Source organism: Mustelus asterias, chromosome 5, assembly GCF_964213995.1.
Source record: "Mustelus asterias chromosome 5, sMusAst1.hap1.1, whole genome shotgun sequence".
Taxonomy (NCBI): domain Eukaryota; kingdom Metazoa; phylum Chordata; class Chondrichthyes; order Carcharhiniformes; family Triakidae; genus Mustelus; species Mustelus asterias.
In genome coordinates, this window is record NC_135805.1 from 63,001,338 (window position 1) to 63,027,434 (window position 26,097).

Here is a 26,097-nt window from a genome sequence, read left to right on the forward strand (position 1 = left end):
CAACATACAATCAGCAGTGGCGGAATGAGCCCCTTAAACTGGGATTAATTGCCCAGTTAAGGGCCTCACTACATGACGGGGCAGCAGAGACATAATCCAGGTGGAGGCAGGAAGGTGGCAGTGTCCCCACCTGCCCCATCCATGCTGGTTAAATGCCCTCGCCACCTCAAGACTCACTGTGAAGAGGGCATAAAATACTACCTCGTGTTTATAGTGAAATGCTAATACAAATAAAATGCACTTGTTAGGGTTGGAAAATTGAAAGAAAAATGCAAATGTGAACAATGGTGTCCAAGTGGCTCGTGTATTGTGTTTTAAGCAGTTTTACAAAAATCCAAAAGTAACTTCTCTCTGACTTCGAGAACCCAAGTATTTTTTAAAAGCCACGGATTGAATGAAAGCCTTGTGCTTGTTCATTCATTGGTGAAATAATGTAACTGCAACAATATAATTACTGCTCATCAATGTAAAGGTTAAAATTTGGTTTAAATTGTGGGCTGTCCTGATCTGCTCTGAACATTATGTATCAAAGCTTTCTATTTGTACGATCTGAGGCGCCTGTGAGTAATTTATCAGAATGCCTCCCTACTTAGAAGAATTTAGAACATATAATGCAATTCATTTCATTGTCTTAGCAATTGTTAACATTGGAATCAGAATCATAAGTTGATACAGAACAGGAAGCCAGTCGGCCCATCATGCTTGTGCTAACTCTTTGAATGAGCTGACCACTTAGTCGCACTTTGCCTATGACCTGGGGAAACCTTTTTCCTCTCAAATATATATACACAGTCAAAATAATGTTAAGAGTGAGATCAATGATTAAAATTAGACAGCCTGCCGCACTTATGTACTCGTGCAGATATGTTTCAAGTGTTTTAAAAATTACTCTGGACGCCGCCCCGCCCCCAAATAAGTGACTCCCACTGGAATTAAAATCAGCCCTGGTGGTCAAAAAGTGCACAGTTCACAAACTGATGTCAAGCTCTCAGCTGACTGAAGCATGTGATTTCTTGTTCCTGTATCACAAGGGAAGGACTGTTTCCTATAAAAAGCCGCAAACGCAGAGGCGGGGGTGCTGAGAATTGGACATTTTGCGTTGTGGGCATGGCGTGGACGAAGTACCAGCTTTGCCTGGCAGCGATGATGCTGGTTACAGGGTCCATTAACACACTGTCGGCCAAGTAAGTAACAAACGTTTCGTTTCACACGCACAGCAGTCGGTGCTGCGCTGGGAGCTTTCAGCCTTGCAGTTGGGATGTCTCTCTCCCTTTAAACTGATTATTCCTCCTCGCCCAGGATTTATCATTCGCACCCGGAGATTGCTTGTAGATCTTCTAATCCTGTTTTCCTTTTTTTGTAATCCGCCCAAGTGCAGTAGTTCTAATCTCGCTGGTGTGCGATCCCATTCAAGGCTCGATAGCAGTGGAAATGAGTTTCAGACGTCGGTGAGATGGGCTGCATTGAGTTAAGCGTTAAATAAAGCTGGTGATTTTTTAAAAAAATGCAGTGTACTGGATCCGACAATTTGTATCCTAAATCTCCATATGCGGCTCATGCTGAAGGACTGCAAATCCCAGTAGGCAGCACTGCAGTTGCACTCTGCACCAGCAGGAAGCATGGGGGTCAGCAGTAAACTGCAACATAATACTCCTGTTGATCTATATCACGTATTACGAGACCCAATGCTCAAGATATGGTGGTTCATGTTTAAGTGTTTGCCATGTGAATGGTACTGATGATAAATGCCCCTTTCCAAAGATTCACAATACATCAGGAAAGATTAGATTGTTTCCTTCTGGGTAGAAGGATGAGGAAATTTCAGTTGTGCATTGCAATTAAATCATATAGTTTCCAGCTCCTTTGGGCTTTAGTTACCGTGGTACATGGGCTCTCTGCAATGTTACTGGATGTCTAAAATGAAAGTTCCTCCCTGGCCTGATCGTGGTGGAAATATTTGAAATGTATGATGCAGGTGTCCACATTCAGTTTTTAATATTAATGCTTTTGTTTTTGGATTGGCTTGAGACTCCTAGACCATTTTTTCTGTCCCAGATGGGAGGTTCTCATAAAATATGTAGGTTGGGGGATCAGCAGAGTAAATATGTGGGGTTACAGGATCAGCCTGGGCATGAGTTGGTGTAGACTTGATGAGCTGAATGGCCTCCTGCACTAAGGATTCTATAAATTCTTTGCAACATTGCATCAGAACACCTTTTGGTCTGTGACTGTCAATCCAAATAGTTAGTCTGCATCTTTTAGAGCTTGTGCCTGGGGAGTCAGCTGTTGCTGGTACACAGCGTAATAGCAGCCTCTAGCAAGTCTAATTCAACCATTTCCATTCCATTGATCCCTAGTTTTGTGATGTCACTAACCAGTAGGCTATTTTCTTGATTGTTAACTATCCAGTCTTGCGACAACTCCAAGATGGTGGATGCATTGGTTGTAATCTTTTGGAAGGTCCAAGTGAATTGAAATCACAATGTAACACTTCTATTCAAAAGAGGAGAGATTCTGGAAGGTATAAGACTGATTTTTAACATTTGGCATGGAGGAAATATTGGAACTTGAGGAGATTGGAAATGGGCAGAGTCAACATGGTTTCGTTGAACGGGAAATAGCTTTTGACGAATTATTTTGGCACTTTGAGGATAAGATGTTGCACGATTCTACTGACAGGGAAGTGTATTGAAGCAAACTTAATTTGTTAGAGTTAAACAGTTTAAATTGGCTTAGCTTTTAACAATTGAACAATACATAAATGTGACGATCCAATTGTTAACTGTTAACTTATCACTGAGATCCAATTTGAGCAATAGTCTCTTGTAGACTTAACCCTGTCTTTTAATTTAGTAAAACACAGGCATACTTGCAGGGACTTAGTTACCAGTCCTGAAGTGAGAGCGCTGCTGCTTTCTTCTGGCAGTCCAGGCAGCAACTTTCTTTGTATTTTAAAATGAAACTGAAACAGTATTTCTTTCCTGCAAGCTTAGCACCTCCCATTAAGCACATGACTGTCCCAGCCAATCAACCTGTAAGGGGAATTTCTCAGGGTATCCTACTGGGGAGACTTGTATGCAGCTGAACCCAGCTAACACAAAGACTTTGAAAGACAACATACAGTTAAAGACATTCTTTATTTGACCAATGTGTATTGGGAGAGAGATGGTCAGAGGATTCTAACCTCTCCGACATTACATGGACATATACATTTCTGAAAATTTGATCTTCCTACCACACCTGTCGTCCAAGCTGGATGGTCCAATTACATTAATACACTTCAGCCAATAGCATTCTACCTTCTAGCAGAATTAGGAACTCATTGGTCAACCGAGCCCATAGATTCTTCCACTGTTGCCTAGTAACCTTTACACAAATCTGGTAGATTCCAGGGTTGCTCCTAACACCTGCAGTCCTGGGAACAATAAAGGAGTTATCTTCCTTGTCTGTTTTCTGTCTTTGTATTAGTGGAGGCTGAATACATCTCTTTGCAGTTAGAAGCTCAGTCTTTCTATTCATTTCAAAATCCTTGGTAGCTTGTAGCTTTCTGGCTTGCCTCTGATAGGGTGGGTGGCACAGTGTTAACATTGCCGCCCCACCGCCAGGGACCCAGGTTTGATTCTCGGCCTGGGTGGCTGTTTGTGTGGAGTTTGCACCTTCTTTTCTCTCTCTCTCTTTCCCCCCCAAATGTCTGCGTGGGTTCTCTCCCACAGTACAAAAGACATGCTGGTTAGATGCACTGGCCATGCTAAATGCTCCCTCAGTGTATCCGAACAGGCACTGAGTGTGGCGACAAGGGGATTTTAACTAACTTTAATTGCAGTGTTGATGTAAGCCTACTTGTGACACAAACTTTAAAAATATGCTGTGAGCTTCTTTGTTCCAAAAGAATGTGATTGTGTCTAATTAAACCTATTTCCCATTATGCCAAGGGGTAAATTGCCTGGCCAAAGCTCACAGAAATATCATTTAAATCTATATAATGCTTGATCAAAAATGTGCTTATACAGACAATACCTTCATATAGCATATAAGTGAAGCACATTTGATTTTTATCTATATGATGGCACACTGGTCCCTATTTTAAACTAATCTAATTTATTTATTTAGTCTTTAGAAAGCGGGGGTTCCTGTATCCCTTGCTACACAACTCTACTTGGAAACCCCAGGTTCTGGTAAATGCAAATTCATTAGCACTGCTTAAAAGCTCCCATGTCTCGAATGAGTACCTACTTGTGTGTCCAGCCACTAATTTCTAGATTTTCTAGACAAATTGGCACCTTGAAAAACTGCGCTCCATTTTAAATATACTCTTAAAGGCACAGTATCACAAAAGCAAGTTGGATAAGGAGGAACTTGTGGGTGTGCTGTACTTGGATTTCCATTTGATAAGATGCCACATCAAAGGTTAAAGTGGTGTAGAATGCTACAGCCCATGGGGTCTGCACTGACCACAATCCCACCCAGGTCCTATCCCCATAACTCCATGCATTTACCCTAGCTAGTCCCCTGACACTAAGGGGCTATTTAGCATGGCCAATCCACCTAACCTGCATCTTTGGACTGTGGGAGGAAACTGCAGCACCTGGAGAAAACCCACAGTATACAGACTCCACAGTGACCCTAGCTGGAAATTGAACGCTGGCACTGAGGCAGCAGTGCTAACCATAGGGGCAGCATGCTGGCACAAACATTAGCTTGAGAATAGAACCATAGAAACCCTACAGTGCAGAAAGAGGCCATTTGGCCCATTGAGTCTGCACCAACCACAATCCCACCCAGGCCCTACCCTACATATTTACCCGCTAATACCTCTAACCTATGCATCTCAGGACACTAAGGGGCAATTTTAGCATAGCCAATCAACCTAACCTGCTCATCTTTGGACTAAATAGGAATAAATAGATCACTTATCAGGTTGGCAGGTGATGATTAATGGAGTAACACATGGATCAGTTCTTGCGCCTCAACTATTTATCCAAATGAATGACATGAAGGGATCAAATGTATAGTAGCTAAACTTGAGATAAAGGTTGGAAAGTAAGTTGGCAAGAGGACATATCTAAAACCCTTGCAGAATGGGCAAAAAATTAGTGAATAGAATGTGGGGGGAAAATGTGAACTTTGGCCGGAAGAGTAGAAAAGCCAGATTTAAATGGAGATTGCGGAACTCGGCATCTGGGTGTCCTGGTAAGTGATTTAAGGAAGCAAATGAAATGTTACTGTTTATTGCATTGGGAATTGAATAGAAAAATCAGCTGTACAGGGCTTTGAAACTGCATGCTGTTTTCAGTTTTGGGCATTTTTGCTTTTAAAAAGGCTATAGAAGCAGAACTTTCAATTGACTGAAATTTAGGATGAAGATGTTATCTTGGGAGGGAACGCTGGGCCTAAATCCATTGACGCTTCCTGGGGGAAGGGGGGGGGGGGAGGGAGGAAGAAGAAACAGAATTGGTATCTAAAAGAGGAGATTTTCCTAGAATAGAATCCCTACAGTGCAGGAGGAGGCCATTGGATCCATTGAGTTTGCATCAGACAAAATCTCACCCAAGCCCTATAACCCACATTTACCCTAGCTAATCCCCCTAACACTCGGGGGCAATTTAGCACGGCCAATCCACCTAACCTGTACATCTTTGGACTGTGGGAGGAAACCCACACAGATGCAAGGAAAATGTGCAAATTCCATACAGACAGTGACCCAAGCCAGAAATCAAACCTAGGCCCTTGGTACTGAGGCCACCCTACTGCCTTAACTTTGGTCCTTTCACTTATGATTTCTTGTGCCCCAAATCACCCAGAGTTGCATTGATTAACTTCTGCCAAATCCATTGCGCTGGAGGGTACAACTGTTATTTTGGGAATAAGGTGACTGTAACTGTGGAAACCTTTGGCTCTATGCTTTACAAGGAGGTCACAGCAACTGTACATGTAAACCTGTGTCCAACATTTTCCCATTCTCGTAGCAAGGATTAGTGTCTTCCCAGCAGCTCCCTATTGCCTCCTTTGGTCACCTGGATTGTGTGGACATTGTGTACAGTTTCCTTCTATAACAGGCCTTTTGCATTGCTGTCATTACTTTTTTTAAGAGGCTGCTTTCCAGTAATTTGAAAAGTTTGGACCAAAGTGGAAGTAGAAGCCCTAAGCCAGGGTAGTCCAACTTTCCCATCTTGCTGTTTCCTCAATATCAGCCCAGCTCTTGGGCCAAGAGCAGGTGTGGACATGGCTACACCTGTGACAAAATTGCATTATCCCCCCCCTCCTGGCAAAAGCTCCATGTGTCTGCCACTGCCTCATGAGCCAATTAGACCAACATTAGAAAAATACACAAGCAGTGACCAAGTGTGCAAATAGATTCTTGCCTGTTGTGCATTGCTGCTGGAGATGTAAGTCAGGGCCTTGCTTTTAGTTCACCTCATTTTCTAATGAGAGGAAAAGTAAATTATTGTGCTCTTGGGGTTGGTTGTAGTTATGGCGAAACCTACTATTATGGGTGGGATTCTTCCCAAATGTTGAATTTGCATAAACTGGAGTAAATGCCACTCATTTTTTCAGCAAGATTTTAATGAATAATTTCAATGAAATGAATCTCCCACGCTCTGACTCATGCTAGTGCACAATGAAAATCAGGGGGCAGGGCCTATTCCCACTGAAGAGGCCAGCAGCATAGAGGGCCACTGTGCATGTACAGATCTCAGCAGAGATCAGTGCATACACAGTAGCCCTGCACTGCTGGCCAGCAGCAACCTCCCCTCCTAACTCCAGGCCTGGAGACTTCAGTCCCAGGCTTGCTACTAATATTAAAGTGGTCATTTGAATAAATTATACAGCTCCACACTGATTTCTGGCATGGAGCTGATGGTGCCAGAAATCTGGTGGCCAGAGACCCTTGCACCCAGCAGAAAGCCCACTATGTGGCCTCTGCTAGAGCCTCCCAGCCCACTGCACTGCTTTAGCATTGCAGTGGGCTGGGAAAATCACCCCTATAATTGTAGTTTCTCAGCATTGTGGCTTTTAGCAAGCATCAATGTATTTAGTAAGAACATAAGAATTAAGAGCAGGAGTGGGCCATCTGACCCTTTGAGCATACTTTCCCCATTCAAATAAGATCAATAATTCCACTTGCAGCCTGCTCACTATAACCCTTAATTTCTTCACTGTTCAGATATCTATCTATCTTTGCCTTAAACATTCAACAAGGTAGCCTCAACTGTTTCACTGGGCAGGGAATTCCACAGATTCACAGCCCCTTGTGTGAAGTTCCTCCTCAGCTCAGTCTTAAATCTGCTCCTCTTCCTCCATCTGCTCCTCTTCCTCCTCCTCCTCCTCCCCCCCCCCCCCCCCCCCCCCCCCCCCCAACTATTTTGAGGCTATGCCCCCCTAGTTCTGGTTTCACCAACCAGTGGCAACAACCTCCCTGCTTCTATCTTGTCTATTTCCTTCATGGTATTTTTTTCCTAGAAGATCTCTCCCATCCCACTGCCCCCCTCTTCTAAATTCCAATGAGTATAGTCTCGGTCTTGTAAGCCAACCCTCAATTCTGGAAACAACCTAGTGAATTTCCTCTGCACCCCCTCCAGTGCCAGCACACCTTTTCTGAAGTAAGGAGACCAGAACTGTACATAGTACTCCAGGTGTGGCCTCACCATTTTATACAGCTGCAACATAACCTCATGAAGGGTCATCTGGACTTGACCATTGGCTCGAGACTCTATCCACAGATGCTGCAAGACCTGTTGAGATTTTGCAGTGTTTCACAGATTCCAGCATGCACATTATTTTGTGTTTATCTGTAACATCCCTGGTTTTTTAAACTCCATCCCTCTAGCAATGAAGGACAAAATTCCATTTGCTGCCTTAAGTACCTACAAACCAACTTTGTGAATCATACACAAGGACACCCAGGTCCCACTGCAGTGGTTAGCACTGCTGCTTCAGTGCCAGGGACCTGGGTTTGATTCATGGCTTGGGTCTCTATGTGGAGTTTGCACATTCTCCCAGTGTCTGTGTGCTCTGGTTTCCTCCCACATTCTGAAAGATGTGCTGGTTAGGTGCATTGACCCAAACAGGTGCCAGACTGTGGCGACTAGTGGAATTTCAGTAAACTACATTGCAGTATTAATGTAAGCCTTACTTGTGATAAATAAACTCAAACTTTTAAACTTTAAATAATAGTCCATTTTGCTGTTCTTCCTACCAAAATGGATGACCTCACATTTACCAACATTGTGCTCCATCTGCCAGACCCTTGCCCACTCACTGACACTATCTTATCCCTCTGCACAATTTGCTCTACCATTCATCTTGGTGTCATCTGAACTTTGACACTCTACACTTGGTCCACAACTCCAAATCATCAATGTAAATTATAAACCAATGCAGTCCCAACACTGATCCCTGAGGCACACCACTAGTCACTGATCACCAATCAGATAAACACCCATTTATCCCCACTCCTTTCAGTTTAGTTAACCAATCCTTTTTCCATGCTAATACTTGTCTGTAACACCATGCACCTTTATCTTATGCAGCAGCCTTTTGTGCGGCACTTTGTTGAATGCTTTCTGGAAATCCAACTGTTCCCCCCCCCCCCCCCCCATTGTCCGCCATGCTCAATGTCCTCACAGAATTCCACTAAATTAGTTAAACATGACCGGCCTTTCATGAACCCATGCTGTGTCTTCCCAGTGGGGTGATTTCTATCCATCCAGATGTCTCTCTATTTCTTCCTTGATGATAGATTCAAGCATTTTCCCCACGACAGAAGTTAAGCTAATCAGCCTGTAGTTACCCACCTTTTGTCTACCTCTTTTTTGAAAAACAGTGGCATCCCATTTGCTGTTTTCCAATCACCCCAGAGTTCAGCAGATTTTGGTAAATTACCACAAGTGCATTTGTGGTTTTTTTTTCCCCACCAGCTCTTGGTATCCCTGAGATGCATTCCATTTAGCCCATTAGCTCACTTAGCACTGCTTCTTTAGCAATAATTGTTTCTAGGTCCTCCCCTGCCTTAACCACCTTTTTGGCATGCTAGTCTTTCACTGAAGGCCAACACAAAATACCTGTTCAATGTCGCAGCCATTTCCTCACTTCCAATTAAATCCTCCTTATCCTCTCGTACCAACGTTTACCTTAGCCACTCTTGTATATTTGTAGAAACTTTTGCTATCAGTTTTTATATTGAGCTAGTTTATCTTTGTAGCTCTTTTCTGTTGACCTTTAAAGGTTTCCCAATCCTCTAGTTTGCCACTTTGTATGCATTTTCTTATCAATTTGATACCCTCCATAGATATCTGTGGCTGATCAGTCCTTCCTTATCACTGGGATATACTTTTTGCTGAGCACTGAAAGATTGCTTTGAAAGTCCTCCACTGTTCCTCAATTGCCCCACCATAGTTTTGCTCCCAGTCTACCTTGGCCAACTCTTCCCTCAGTCCTTTGTAGTCTCCTTTTGTTTAGGCACAAGTCACTGGTATTGGATTTTACCTTCTCATGCTCCATCTGTATTTTAAATTCAACCATACTGTAATCACACTTTCCGAAAGGATCCCAAACTGAGATTATTAATTAATCCTGTCTCAATACACAGGACCAGATCTAGGATAGCTTGCTCCCTCGTAGGTTCCATTACTGTTCGCAGATGTATTTTTATGAACTCCTTCTCAAGACTGTTTTGACCAATCAATTGACATGCAGATTGAAGTCCCCCAAGATAATTGCCATACCATTGTTACATGCATCAGTTATTTCCTTGTTTATTGCTCGCCCTGCTGATATTATTTGGCTGCCTATCAATGGCTTTTTCTGCTTACTATTTCTAATTTCACACAAATAGATTTAACACTTTTTTTTTCTCCATAGAACCTATATCATCTCTCTAACACCCTGAGATCATTCTTAAATATCAGCTCCCTTTCCTTCCTCTGTCTTTCCAAATAGTCTGATACCCCCTGGATATTTAACTCCCAGTCATGACCATCCTGCAACCATGTCTCTAATGGCCACTAAATTGTACTCATTCATGATGATTTGTGCTGTCAACTCATTTTACCTTATTTTGAATGCAATGAGCATTTGGGTAAAATGCCCTTATGCTAGTTTTTATATCTTTTTTGAATCCTAACACCTGAGTTCAGTTTTTTGTAATTTTCCATGTAGCTGGCAAAAGCAATTTGGGTCAGGTGGCTTGATTAACAAAAGTACTGGAGATTCTTGGGGGGGGGGGATGCAGCAGACCTGGCCTGGCAGCTTGAGGAAGAAAGGGTTAAGAGCTGAATTTCCTAATCTGGGCAGGGAACCTGACTGCTGAAAACCTCTAGGTCCTGGCCCTATGCCACAGCTGTCACTTGCTTGGCACTAATTAATGTAAAATGCCCTCTGACCCAATTAGTTGTGCCATGAGGTGGGAGATGCCTCCAGAGCCTGAACAGGAAGGGAAGCTGGCAGCTATGATGGGACAGTACCTTGGGGAGGAGAGAGAATGTCACCAAGTGCAAATGACCAAATAGAGCACCATCTGGAACAAGAAGATCCCTTGGTTTTAATCTTCTGTTCGCTTTGAACTTGACAGCTGTGCACATTTGGTGTCTTCAGCTTTGAGAAGTTGCATTCTGTCCCTCCCTGACCTGTAAATGGGCTTACCAAGGAGTTTGGTGAACTGTTAATTGGAGGCCAGTGGCTTCCCTGTTTCTTGCACACTGCCTTGTCATGTTCTGAAGGTGGCAGGATCCAGCACTCCTGCAATTTGACTTTCACACTGCCTACATCTGCCCTGACCCTACCAGCAAATGGAAATAACCACTGTTCCAAGTTGATTACACCATCACCTGTCGTCTGAGCTAGTTATAAAACCATTTTTGAAAGCAGTAGTGTAAATTTACAATTGATGCATGTGGTTTAACCAATCCATAATAGCTGCCCCACATTCAAATCGTCCAAATGCAAATCAGATGTCAAGAGCTGATCTGAATTCTACACATGCTTATAATAGAACCATCTGTAGGAATTTTAGTCCAAAATTAATGTTTTCTTTTGGCTCATTTGAGTGTGCTTAACAATCAGGTGTTTTAGGTTTGTTCCAGAGAATGCTGTATCCTGACAGTGCAATGCCAAATAAGTGTTTTTGCACCAATCCATGGTCCTACAGACATTAGGAGTCCAACAGGTTTATTACAGATGATCTCACCATCATTTGGTTGACTTCATGTCCAAGTGTTGAGGCGAAAATACTTGTTGCTAAAATCAGGAATCCTCTGACATAGGCATCAGATCTTATGTTAATTACCAAATATTTAATATTGTCATTTAACTTGTTTTCAGATAGCCATCGATACCACCTCCAAGCGTAAAATGCCTGGGATCTGACCTCCCAAAGTACAAACCCAACATGTCTGGTCTATTCTGGTAGCTCAGTGATTCCTTCTCAACACCTTTTCCAGCATCACAATTTCCTTGCTAACATGGGACAATTCTAATTAAAACTCCTGATTCAAACCCCAAGAGCAGTGGGATTTTACGGTTTCACTCATCCCAAAACTGTAAAATCCCACCCAAGATCAACAGACCTTTCCATGTTCTGCCCCTCACCCACTCTGATTCCTGGGCTGGTAAAATATCAGCCATGATGTCAGATTCTTTAGTCACCTGTGGATTGTTCCTCCTTCCCTACCACTAACCCTTTTATACATTCTGCCCTGCCCTTGTTCCTATATTCATAATCTGCAGATTTGTCTGCATTTTTGCTAGTCTTGCACCTAGTTCCCCAGTCAGATTTATTAACAATCTATTTCCCCTTTCTCCAGTACTAACTCTGAAAGAGAGTTTGCATTTACACTGCCTTTCATAACCTCGTCTAAAACATGTGGAAAGTTTACTTTGCTGACTGTTACCCCCTCATGAATAGAAATGAACTTTGATTGGATCCTTTAGGCAACTTCATTGAATACCATCTGTTTTAATCAAACTTGCTTTGTGAACAGAGGTAGATGCATCTAGTTAGCGTCCTGGTTTCATCTTTGAATTCCAAATCTTTATTTATCATAATGGTTGCCATTAACTTCATTCACTCTTCCAGGTTTAGACTTTGTTTCCTTTCACCTAAATAGCTTTGGAAAGCAGCAAGGCACTGGCATTGTTCCTCTTGGCCTGTAACTTTATAAACAGCCTTTACACCGAGGGTTGTGCATCTTTGGTAATTCTGTACCCCAGAGGGCTGTGGAAGCTCAGGCATTCTGTTTTTTAAAGCAAGGTAAAGGGGTTATTGGGATAGTGGTTGTGAAAATATGGCCATGACCATATTAAATGGAGCCAGCTTCAAGGACTGAATGGCCTACTCGTGTCATCTTGGGTTGACTACACCATCCTTTTCCAATGCCTCCCTGCTGCCATTCAGCTGGGTGGAACTGCACTTGCCTAAGTCTGCCTCTTGCCCGAGGGAGGCTACCTGACTTATCTACATACAGCCCCCTAACAATATAATCTGGAAATGGCACTGCAATTTTCTATAATTGGGGGAAGGCAGGGGGAGAGCCAGGCCCTGTAAGAAACTCTACTCCCTACACACCAACTCCATCCCTTGCTCTGATAACTGGCTTGAGGCAGACTGTGACCTTGGGTGTTATTTGACTTGAGGTTTCAACCCATACCAGCTGTCATAAAGACTTGCCCTTTTCCATCTCAGAAACGTGACCTGACTCTGCCCCTGCCTCTCAGCTCATCTGCTGAAACTTTTGTTGCCTTGAATTGTCAATCTAACAGTCCTGCCACATTCTACCTATCAAATCCCTTGTCATTGACTAATCCTTCATGGATGGCCTTGCAACCTCCTTTCTCTCATTTCTCAGTCCCACAACTCATCTGCACAAATTTAGGTCTTGGGTATTTAAATTGCCACCATTGGTGGCAGTGCCTTTTTAGGAAGGTGTCGCGGCTGTATTCTGAAATTCCCTCTACCCCTTGATCTCCCTATTTGACACAGCTTTGATTATCTGTCCCAACATTGCCTTGTGTGGCTCTAGGTCAGGTTTTGCATTGTGTTACTGTAATGCACTTTGACACCAAATATAATTTGACTGTTGGTGGGACTACTGGCTACATTGAGTAACTTGGCTAACTTACTAATTTACATTCAGTTAAAGTTTTTTGTCTGCTATTTCCCCCAATATTTTTACTAAAATGTAGTATCTTTTGCTCTGTCCTTCCCAAGTTACTTTCTCATTCAAGGGTTACGCATGCAATAAAACCTAGTAATGGGAATTGCTCCTGGAATCTCAAATGTGCACCATGTAATCTAAGTAATTTCTGATCCACCACTGCATTTTGGTGTACTTTAATCATGGTAAGCCCATGTCTTGTGCATTCTTTTGATATGTTTGTATTCCAGGTTGTCAGCTTGCTTGCATGCTCTTAAATACTAGAACTGTTAAACCCTGCAGCAAGTTTAAAAATAGCTTTCTGTATCAGAATGATCTGTTAAATATATAGTAAAAGGGAGTTATGCATTGTGGTATTACATGAATCCTTCGCACCTTGGTAAAGACAGGTGCAAGGTTCTAACCAGGCCATGGTGAAAGAGGCAACAACTCTGTCATTATGTATATAGAGAGGAAGTTCAACAGATGGGATGCATCCAAGAGTGAAGGAAGTGAGTGGAAGTTGCAGGGGCTCTGGCTGTGATTTTTTTTGGTTGGCCCTAGACTCAAATGCTCATTTGGGGAGCTAGAGCAGGCATGTTGGGCCAAATGACCTACCTCTTTGCTGTAACAGCTGTGGTGAATGCAAACCAATTGTTGTTGTAACACTTCAGCACAGTTTCAAACATGTTTCTGCTAGCAGAGAAAGTGTCCCTTTTTTGTAGTGGTGTTAAACCATTTAAGTGGCGAATGCAGTGTAATGACCAGATTTCAAATGCTATGAGCATTTGTGTGGCAGTATACCACATTTCAGAAGGCAACAGCAAGCCACTGCAATATTTGCCATGATGATCCAGGACTGATCCAATTCATGGGTCACCAACACCTCTTGGAGAATGGTACCTGGAGGAGGAGGATCATTATTCTCCAAGCATGAGTTTAAATAATCAAGGCCTATCACACTACATGGCTGCGGAAAATGCTTCCCATCAAATGGGTATTTAGAGTGCAAGACTCCTACTGGATACCCTCATGAGCCCCTCACCAATTGGTTATCTGCACTCCAATTGCTATTCTGATATCCCTAATTTAAAATTAATTCTGCTCTAGGAGCTGATTTGTTTTTGAATCTTAATGCTCTTAAAACTTGAGTGCTCAGTGGATGTTGCATCTTAACAGTAAATAGATTACTGCAGCCACAAATATTGGTATTTGACACATCTCTGGTTTGTAGGAACTTTTCATGCTGTTTTTAATGGACTTTTTTTACTTCCCCAAAGTTAAGTGATTTCTACTGTAACCAATTCCACTTCAAACTACATGAGAAGCCACTGATGACACTTGTACTTGGTGTTTTTAGAGAACTTGAGTCAGTAATTGCACATCTGCTTTTCTAGAGAGGGTGGTGAATGTCTGGAACATGTTGCCTGGGGAGGCAGTAGGAGCAGGTATGACAGCAGCATTTAAGGGGCAACTAGATAAATACATGAATAGGATGGGAATGGAAGGATATGGACTACAGTTTTAGTTTAGGCAGGCATCATGATCGGTGCAGGCTTGGAGGGCCTGTTCCTGTGCCGTACTATTCTTTGCTTCATCACTCTGAATTCAGTGGGAATGAAATGGAATGAGCATTTTCACCTGTTTGGGGGTGGAGAAGAAATAACATGGCAATTCTATAGCTGTACCCAAAAACGATTTCTGAAAAGTGAACAACTATTGAATTGCTTCTGCAAAGGCTGGGATTGAAAATCCATAGTCTAATAACAATTTAATGAATTAGTCTTGACTTCCCACAGTTAGTGTTAAAAGTAACACTGCACCTTGGTAAGGGGCATGTGTGAAACTATTAACAGCTGAACTAACAGTTGGCTACATCTTGGAGTAGATGTTTTATTTTTCATGCTTTCTGCTTTTATTGTCCATGATGACCACCAGTGACCAGTCTCTGCAGAGTACACAATAGACTGAATTAGTGTTCATGACAATTGAAGCAAGCAACTCAGCTGCTTGGCAAGCGTTTGACTCATCTATCATGAGTGTTGAGCAAGAATTTTCTTAAAACAGGAATAGTAAGAGCCTTTGCCAGACTCGAGGATGTAGCAGTGTACTCCTCTGGAGCTGAAACTGTATTCTGTCTTGGTGAGTCCTCTTAAGTTAAAGCACACCCAAGTGGGTTCCAGACACTGGAGGGATAAATGTACAAGGAAATGTAAATCTAGATTTACTCTAGCTTTGGACACTTGGAGCCCAGTGCAATCTTCAGATGAAATGGGCTTGCAGCCATTTAGGCCATGCATTCTACCTTTTTCATGTTTGTAGTGTAAAAAATTACCCAGAAATTGTAGCATCAATTGTCTCTGCACTATAATCCTGAGATGCAAAACTTGGAGCTGGTCATGATATAGTTATGCCTCATGGGAATTCACAATAGAAGTTGATTTTCCATCAGGCATGGGATGTGCAGAGTAGGCCTGGGACTCCCATGAGTTACAGAACATCAGCAAAACTGTCCAAGGTCCTGGCCCAAAATGCATCTTCTGCATCCAAGCATGGTAAATGATCAACAAATATTTTTAATGCAAGATGATTGGGATTTGTATTCAATTTCTCATGGGTGGTGGGGGATGGGAAATTCACTAAATGTAGTTCCATTTACAATACCAAACAGTTTAATCTTTATCTGCTATACTTGGTGTACTTGAGGATATCCAGTCTGTAGCCCTGTTATAGTTTGAGGGCGGGGGGGGGGGGGGGAGAAGGGGAAGGGGAGAGAGAAAGAAGGGAGGGAAGAGCGAGAGAGGTAAGAGGGGCAGCAGCATAGTGGTTAGCACTGCTGCCTCTCAGTGCCAGAGACTCTGGTTCAATTCCAGCCTCAGGTCACTGTCTGTGTGGAGTTTGCACATTCTCCCTGTGTCTACATGGGTTTCTCCCAAACTCAAGATGTGCAGGTTAGGTGGATTGGCCATGCTAAATTGCCCTTGGTGTCAGGGGGATTAGCAGGGTAATATGTGGGGTTAAGGGGATAGGGTCTGGGTGGGATTGTCAGTGCAGATTCAGTGGGCCAAATGGTGGCCACCTGCACTGTAGGGATTCTGTGATCCATCTCCAGCCTTGGCATTGCATTCCTCAATTTCTTGCATCTTGCACAACCCTGAATTTTTTTTTTTTTCCATCCCACACCAATGATTGTCTTGAGATCTCAGCTTTGAAATAGCTGCTTTCACACCTCTTTACTCCGAAATCCTCCTAAACCTAACTTGATAATTCAAGTGTTGTGGGGTATGCACAAGTCACTTTGGAGAAAGTGAATAGCATCTCATTTATTATTTGAAGTTGAGAAACTTGTTGCTTTTTGAAGGCTAAATCTTAATCTAGGAAATTCAGTTCTCAAATAGTCTGGTGGCATGTGGATTCCAGTAGCTGATGGGTGGAGTAGGATATTGTTAACCTTGGCTCTTTGGATTTACTCTTGTCTTGGGTTAGGTTTAATATGGTAGTTGGGTGTATTTGAATGGAAAAAATATCTTTGTTACAACCCCACACCAGCCCCTTTTGAACCACTAAACCATGAAACTCTGTCAAAGAAATATGTCTTGCTGATGCATCTGAAATGTTCAGGCACATCTGAACCAAAACAGCCAAGTAAGCATGAGGTTTTATGGAGCACCATGTCATTCCTCTTCCTGCAGAATTGCTGACCCAAGTGATTTGTAGAGTGAACGATGATATAATTAAATCAGCTGCTAGTTTTGCTTTGACTGCAGTGTGTAGGACAAATGCATTTGGTTCTTTGGTCAGTAGCTAGTAAAGGAATATTTGGTGTGCTACTTGACTAGAAAAGCCAGTTTAAACCACAAGCAGACACCCAAATTCAGAAATTCTTGGCTCGTGGCAAAATACATAAATTCATTTGTTTAATCTTGGTGGGATTTTTTCCCCCACAAGGTACTAGAATGTATTGCTACTGTACTTAAAATCTCATTAAAATTCTTGTTTAGCAATTGTCCCTTGTTGTTATCTCCATAGCAGCTTGACCACGTGTTAAGCAATTGTGGTTTGTTCACATGGCTTCTCTTCTCCTTGCAGTATTCTTCCCTTGTGATTTGAAATTCTAGCTGCTTGTTTTCATTTGTGATGTGCTTTGGAACTGCCATTTTTTATTCTGGGGATTTCCACTGACTGGAGAAATGAACAGTTGTTCTCTGCTTCACCCTGCTAGTCATGATGTGGAGATGCCGGCGTTGGACTGGGGTGAACACAGTAAGAAGTTTAACACACCAGGTTAAAGTCCAACAGGTTTATTTGGTAGCAAATAAACCTGTTGGACTTTAACCTGGTGTTGTTAAACTTCTTACTGTGTTCACCCTGCTAGTAGCAAGGTAGCTGTTTTCCCCTTCCCCTGTTCATGTGCTGTAACTTTGGAGTTGCACTTCTGTGTCTATGAACTATGACAAAAGTGCAACTTGTATGTTTAGTTGAGTGTGGGGGGGAGGGGGGGTGGTAGAGAATGTTTACTTGAGAAACACCTCTACTTTCTCAGACTAAAGAAATTTGGCATGTCAGCTACAACTATATCTTTTGTAGTTCTTTTGCGGTCTTGGTGCATCTGTAAAAGTTAGTCAATGTAGCCCAATCCATCATGCAAACCAGCCTCCCATCCATTGACTCTGTCTACACTTCCCACTGCCTCAGCAAAGCAGCCAGCATAATTAAGGACCCCATGCACCCTGGACATTCTCTCTTCCACCACCTTCGGGGGGGAAAAAGATACAAAAGTCTGAGGTCGCGTACCAACCGACTCACTCAAGAAGAACTTCTTCCCTGCTGCCGTGAGACTTTTGAATGGATGTACCATGCATTAAGTTGATCTTTCTCTACACCCTAGCTATGACTGTAACACTACATTCTGCATTCTCTCATTTCCTTCTCTATGAACGGTATGTTTTTGTCTGTATGGTGCACAAGAAACAATACTTTTCACTATGATACATGTGACAATAATAAATCCAGGAAAGGGCATCCAATTTTAAGGCACTTAAATACTATTTCTGGGGTGGGAATATGAGCCTTATTGGACATTCCTTTTCAATTTCTAGTAAGTATTGCTGAAAAGGGGTCCATGATGAAGCTTTTCATCTTGTGTTCATCAGGATGGATGCAAGAATACAACACAAGTCAAGGTGTTGCCATGGAGAAGACAGTAGGAGACTACTATCCCCCAGGTTTTTAATTCAAAAATAGCATTTGGATATGTCCCTGCATATGAATATATGTAGTTTGCTAGCCATTGTGCGCTACATTGCCTAACTGATCTTGAATTGGTTATTTTAATTACAGAATAATGCATCTCGTGTTGAAACAGGAGTCTATTCACTGATGTGCCACTCGCAGAAACACCATGGCAACCTGGATGCACTGCCACTTTCTGAATTTGTGTTCATTAGTAAACTTAGACACTCGTGCATACCCAAAAGATGTTGTCATGGGATTCTTTCTAACCCCAGCTCTTGCTAATTTTTTGTTTGTTTCCACAAGAAGCACATGTTCAAAGAAATGACCTCTTGCATATTTTTGATTACAAACCTGCAGCTACATGCAAGAATTTTCTTACTCCCCTTAATGCACTCCTTCCTGAGCTCATTCACCTTTTAAAATGCAACATTAAAGACCCTTTTCTCCATGTGATTCACCAATGGATCTCTCCTACTGTCTACCTACCACAAGCTATCACGTTTGAGCAAGTGAAGCTAGCTGTTTCTCGCCACTAGTACACTGTATATCTGGCATGGCAGTGACACTATCTGCCACCCCTTGAGACTATTGTATCACCCAGCACATCCCTTTAGCTGTTCACAATAGCCAAAGCCAAGCTTTCAAAAACAATCCCAAGTGTTTGTTAGTGTAATTCTTGAAATCAATTCAAGATCATTTGGGCTTGCAGTGTGGCTCACCTGTGCTTGCAAGCTACACATACCCAGAGATGTCTGCCACAGGCGAAAAGAACATGACCAGGCTTTTTTTGAATTAAAAGCCTGGTCAAGAATTCTCTGATTCAGTCGCCAAGGCAACTCCTCAACCAATTGCTCCCTTTTCTTGTGGAATATAAATTGTTGCTAACTTTGAAATTTTGCATTCTTGCATCAGTCTTCATGCAAGATGGTCCTTTTAAGCAATACTCAGTTCTGCACTACCAAGTGACTGTCAGCAAACTGTACTATTCTGGCAACAGTTGTACAGTAAACTTGCTGCATGACATTAAGACCAGGATAAGCAAACTCAATCCAGCTGCTCTATTTTCCCCAAGTACAAATCCTCACTTGTGTTGAAGGTTTTAGCTTGTATAGAAATGGCGTGCTTATTGAGGTACATAATTTTTCTTCAACCATCAAGGTTCCAACTATATTCCTGGCCAGTTTCCTCTCCTGTTGAGAAATCAGGAGCTAGAATGCCTGCTCCTGAATTTCATACTTGGAGTTGGAAGATGTTTCTTTGCTTCCCACCAAGAATCAACTGTAGAGTCATAGTTTTACAGCACAAAGGTCTTTCAGCCCATGTCCACATCAGCCATCAAGCACCTATCTCTCTTCTAATCCCATTTGCCAGCACTTGGCCCATATGAACCATGACATTTCAAGTGCTCATAAATGCTGAGGGTTCATGCCTCTACCATACTTTCAGGCAGCAAGTTCTAGATTCCTACCACCCTCCAGGTGAAAAGATTTTCCTCATCTCCTATAAACCTGCCTTCAATCTGTCACCTGGCTATTTCCCCTCTGCTAAAGGGGAAAGATTCCTGCCCTCATAATTTTATACATCAGGTTTCCCCCTAAACCCTATCTGCTCTAAGGAAAACAACCCCAGCCTATCCAGTTTCTTTTTTCATAGCTGAAATGCTCCATCCCAGGTAAAATCCTAGTAAATCTCCTCTGCACAACCACTTCCTACTGTGTGGCAACCAGAACTACACACTACTCCAGTTATAGCCTAACCAGTGTCTGGTACAGCTCCATCAGAACTGGTCCTTTGTACTCCCTGGGGTTTGACCATGCATTGTATATTCTGTTGCCTTGTCAGTCCTCCCAAAGTTGTGCATCAAGCTTAGTAACGAGGCTTCCCAGCACCAGCAGGGTTGCATTGGCACGCTACTTCACCAGTTTCCAAGTGGCCTATTTTAGAAATCTGCTTATTTACCTACAACCCATTTTTGATTTGTCACATGTATACAGTTTCTTGCATACCATTTCTAGAAAAGGAAATGAGTGGAGTGTAGTGTTAGTCATAGCTAGGGTGTGAGATCAACTTAATGCAGGAAAGGTTACACACTTCAGACAGTCACTGGATGGAAGGATGGATTGGACTAAATTCACAACCTTTTGTAGTTTCTTGCAGCCTTGGGCAGAGCCGGAGTCATAGCAAGCTGTGATGCAACCAGAAAGAATTTTGTAAAACTGCCATGCTACCACTTTACAGGAAGAATAACCTGTTTTTCTGCTTCCATTATCAGCTGACTAGATGAACTCTGAATATTGTTCCAATTTGGGTTCTCTAGCTGAACCTCCTACATCTCCAGTAACCTGGATGATAAAGATAGTTGTCTAGCTCCCTTGCTGGTGTGCACAATTGCATTTTTAAATTGATAGCCATGAACAGTTTTCTTTAATTTTCCCAGGTGGGCAGATGGATTCAGTGCTGAAGGTTGCAATGGATCACAGAAACACTTATTCGACCATCCTTTCCTTCAGGTAAGTGATAATTAAATAGTGACCAGCAATGCTGTATTAAACCATCTGAGAGGATACACCCAACTGTCCAACCCTGGATCTGCAAAAACAACAAATGGTAGCTGGGCAAGGAGAACAAATTATTCCTACTGAAATAATGGGTGGAATTTTCCCATTCTGCCCACCATGGAAATCTTAGTGGGCAGGGCACACACCATGTGTCCATTGACCTTGGGCAGGATTTTCCAATTTTGGGGTGAGCACAGCTGAAATCTGCTCATTTCAAGCCAATTATTTTACTCCTGTCTCTTTGACCTTGGTCTTTAAAACCATGCTGTGTCTTGTGGCTTCCTGTCCCCACTATCCTACGAACAACTTTTCTTGGCCTGACTGTCTGTCCCTCCCTACCTAAGCCCCATCACCTGTTGTTTTTTAAAAAAGCATCACCACCTTCCTCTGTCATTTTCAACCAAGCTTCAGTTGCTGCCTTATTCCTGCCCCAATCTGTAAAGCAGCTTGGAAAATATCTTTTCTTTTGAAGTGTTCCAATATCAAATAGGAGTTGGGGGGGATAGCTGGGTCTTGCAGAGAGGCTGAACTGCAGCTGCCTTCTTTCCATGATGATAACTTGTAACATTCAATCTGAAAAACAGTGCAGCACTCCCTCTGTATCCTCCTAGGAGAGGCAATGGCCTAGTGGTATTATCACTAGACTATTAATCCAGAAACACAGCTAATGTTCTGAGGACTTGAGTTCGGATCCCACCACAGCAGATGGTGGAAGTTTAGTTCAAAAAACAAATCTGGAATTTATTATAGAACATAACAGTGCAGTACAGGCCCTTTGGCCCTCGATGTTGCACCGACCAGTGAAACCAATCCAAAGCCCATCTAACCTACACTATTCCAATATCATATGTTTATCCAATGACCATTTAAATGTCCTTGATGTTGGCAAACGTTGACCATGAAACCATTGTCACTTGTTTGGAGGGGTGGGTGGGTGGGGGGGTGGGGGGGGGGGGGTGACATCTGGTTCACTAATTTCCTTTTTAGGGAAAGAAATCTAGCCTACATGTGACTCCAGAGCCTCAGCAATGTGGTTGACTCAACTGCCCTTGGCAACTAGGTATGGGCAACAAATAGTGGCCAGCCAGCAACGCCCATGTCCCAGAAATGGATTAAAATTTGGTTTTGATTAGGTACTTGAGTACCTGGGCTAATGGTGGATCAGATTGCCTTGCTGTTGCCAACTAGGCGCAAGGCAGGGTTGTGACTGATATTTTTAGTATCTCTAGCCTTCATCCTGCCAACTGAAGGAGATCTGAAGTAAATGGAAGGAGCGTGAAAGCTAATTTTGCTGAGCTGAGAAAAATATAGACCATCTAATGCTTTCTCATTGGGCTCTGTTCTATCTCTTACAGGCTGTGGGCATGTTCCTTGGGGAAGTCTCCTGTTTAGCTGTATTCTACATCGTTTTATGTTACGATCGACAAAGAACAGAACCCCAAATGGCTCCTGTAAGAAAGTTCAACTCTTTCCTTTTCCTACCACCTGCACTGTGTGACATGACAGCCACCAGCATTATGTACATTGGTAAGAACTACTGACTGCCAGTATTTGATAGGAACCAATATAAGCCAAAATGAGTCTATGGAATGTTTTTGGCAGTATTGTCCAAGCCTCTCCATTTCAAATAGTCGGGAACATGTACCAAAATCTGGTCAGCAGCATTTGCTTATTTTTCTGATCTTAAACTATGCTGCCTTTGTCCTACTGTGATATGGAATTAATCAACTGAAATAAATGTTACTGTGCATTGTTGTGGGTCATTTGCAGCAAGTGCACTGTTTTTGAGCCATTACACCTGACTTGTCATATTGGTCAACCACTTCCAGCATTGTTTTTTTTTATAACAATTTGTTTACTAACTGTTATTCGCTATTGTCTGCTGCTCCTATTCGGCTGGACTTGATTAAATGCCCAGATCAAGAATTGATCCATATGACTGACTAATAGCACATTTGTCCAATGAATCACCAGGGAAACAAAGCAGTAAGGTTTAAACTGCAAAGCAAATGTTCACATTTCAGGACATGCATCCAAAATGGTCATCAATTTTCAAAGAGTTGGCATTGTAATAAAATGATGGGGTTGAAGATGGACAGCAGTATATGAAATACATGGGTATTTGATATTACAAGCTTTAGAAAATTCAATTTTTTTTATCCTGGAAAATTAATCCCAGGGCTCAATATTGGTGTTCAGGGGATTAGTTCAGTTGAACTTTGGCATACTAATTTCTAGAATGTCACTTTAGATTTGTTTTCCACATTCAGATTGCCTAGTATCAACTTGCCAGTTGTTTTGCAGCCAGCGGGGGAGGTCACCAATGATCATCTAATCAATCCACATGCCATGACACTAGATGGTAATTGAAGGCCACACTATGCAGTATGCAAATAGAATGGTTTGGGTTAACTGAGCCTGTTGCTTGTGAAACCATGCTACTCTGCTCCTGTGATGACAAAAAAGTTCTTAGCAGTGGACAAAATCAATAAGAGCAAGTTAATAATTTGCATTTCATACATAGTTCAGTCATTGGTTGCTTAGTATAATGGGGGAAATATCCATTCACCCTGCTCTGTGGATAGACGGGCTGTTTTTTGAGATTTTTGTGTTCTAAGGAGGTTCATTCAGTCACAATGTTATACTCAAATCTTTATTTTGGATGCTGACTTATTGGGAATTGTTATAGGTCTCTCAATGCCTCTTTTGATGCAATCTAGCCTGGATCAGTCAGGCCCATACATTGCAATGCATATTTCTGTACACTATTTTGTTTTATCTTCCAGCTTTAAACTTGACGAGTGCATCCAGCTTCCAGATGCTACGTGGAGCTGTTATCATCTTCACTGGCTTGCTCTCCGTTGCCTTCTTAGGCCGTCGTTTGATAACAAGCCAGTGGGTTGGGATTTTTCTCACCATCTGTGGCCTTGTAGTAGTGGGGCTGGCTGACTTTGTCAGTGGAAATCACAACGAAGGGCACAAGCTATCTCAGGTTATAACAGGTAATTAATAGGTTTAGTGTACCTTCTAACACTGGGGGCAGGATTTTCTGGTCCTTCACACTGGTGATATCTTCCAGTCCTGCTGGATGGGTGAACCATGCAAAACATTGTGGACCTCTGGGGTCAGAAGTAACTGCTGGTGGCAAATTACAAGCTGCCTCCATTGCCAGAAAATACATTTGTGGATCTATGATTGATATGATTGTAGGCTACTTGTATTCTGACAGAAGTGTCCAATCCAACACTGCCTTAACTGTCAACTGAACTGCACAGTTGTTTCTTCCTCAGAATTGCATATTGCTGATTTATAATCTGTTTATTTTGGAAGCATTGTTCTAGATTATCTATCCTGTCCATACGTTCAATGGCTGGAGTGAACCCCCGATTGTGTATCATACTGTTCAGTTAGTGTTCTTAAAGGGGGGGAAAAAAACTCAGGATATGATTGCAAGATGGCCTGTACCCAAAATTCAAGTCAATTTGGTTAGAACACAGAACATAGAAAAGCTACAGCACAAACAGGCCCTTTGGCCCACAAGTTGCGCTGAACATGTCCCTACCTACTAGGCTTACCTATAACCCTCCTATTTTACTAACTTCCATGAACTTATCCAAAAGTCTCTTAAAAGACCCTATCGAATCCACCTCCACCACTACTGGCAGCCGATTCCACGCACCCACCACCCTCTGAGTGAAAAACTTGCCCCTAACATCTCCTCTGTACCTACTCCCCAGCACCCTAAACCTGTGACCTCTTGTGGCAGCCATTTCAGCCCTGGGTAAAAGCCTCTGAGAATCCACTATCAATACCTCTCAACATCTTATACACCTCTATCAGGTCACTTCTTCTCATCCTTTGCTTCTCCAAGGAGAAAAGACCTAGCTCTCTCAACCTATCCTCATAAGGCATGCCACCTAATCCAGGCAGCATCCTTGTAAATCTCCTCTGCACCCTTTCTATGGCTTCCACATCCTTTCTGTAATGAGGTGACCAGAACTGGGCACAGTACTCCAGGTGGGGTCTGACCAGGGTCCTATACAGCTGCAGCATTATCCCCCGATTTTCTAAACTCGTTCCTCTATTGATGAAGGCCAGTATTCCATATGCCGCCTTAACCACAGCCTCCACCTGTGACAGTTTTGAGTGTCCTATGAACCCGGACCCCAAGATCCTTCTGATCTTCCACACTGCCAAGCATCTTGCCCTTAATATTATATTCTTTCATCCTATTCGACCTGCCAAAATGAACCACCACACACTTATCTGGGTTGAACTCCATCTGCCACTTCTCCGCCCAGTCTTGCATCTTATCTATGTCTCGTTGCAACTGCTGACATCCCTCTACACTATCCACAACACCACCAACCTTTGTCATCAGCAAACTTGCCAACCCATCCTTCCACTTCCTCATCCAGGTCATTTATAAAAATCACAAAGCAAGGGTCTCAGAACAGATCCCTGGGGCACTCCACTGGTGACCGACCTCCATGCTGAAAAAGACCCATCTACAACCACTCTTTGCCTTCTGTGGGCAAGCCACTTCTGAATCCACAAGGTAATGTCCCCTTGTATCCCATGCCTCTTCACTTTCTCAATAAGCCTTGCATGGGGCACCTTATCAAACGCCTTGCTGAAATCCATATAAACTACATCTACCACTCTTCCCTCGTCTGTGTCTAGTTACATCTTCAAAAGATTCAATTAGGCTCGTAAGGCATGATCTGCCTCTGACAAAGCCGTGCTGGCTATTTCTGATCATGCTGTTCCTCTCCAGATGTTCATAAATCCTGCCCCTCGGGATCTTCATCAGCTTACCAACCACTGAGGTTAGACTCTCTGGTCTATAGTTTCCCAGGCTATTTCTTCTCCCTTTCTTGAATAACGGAACCACATCCCCAATCCTCCAGAACCTCTCCTGTCTCCATTGATGATGCAAAGATCATTGCCAGAGGCTCAGCAATCTCTTCCCTCACCACCCACAGTAACCTGAGGTACATCCCATCTGGTTCCAGCGATTTATCTAACTTGATGCTTTTCAAAAGCTCCAACACATCCTCTTTCCTAATGCTCACATGCTCAATCTTCTCAGTCCATTGCAAGTCTGCACTGCAACTACCAAGGTCCTTTTCCACTGAATACTGAAGCAAAGTATTCATTGAGTACCTCTGCTG

At 42.7% G+C, this 26,097-nt stretch overlaps 1 protein-coding gene across 1 annotated transcript in view; it reads left to right on the forward strand.

Moving 5' to 3' along the window:
* The first annotated feature begins 992 nt into the window (after nt 1-992).
* The window catches only part of slc35f6 (solute carrier family 35 member F6), a 31,809-nt gene continuing 6,704 nt past the window's right edge, over nt 993-26,097 (forward strand). The window contains exons 1-4 of the mRNA XM_078212667.1: nt 993-1,184; nt 20,803-20,875; nt 22,279-22,450; nt 23,710-23,925. Coding sequence (XP_078068793.1) covers nt 1,108-1,184; nt 20,803-20,875; nt 22,279-22,450; nt 23,710-23,925 — 538 coding nt within the window. The 5' untranslated portion in view covers nt 993-1,107. The remainder of the gene's footprint in view (nt 1,185-20,802; nt 20,876-22,278; nt 22,451-23,709; nt 23,926-26,097) is intronic.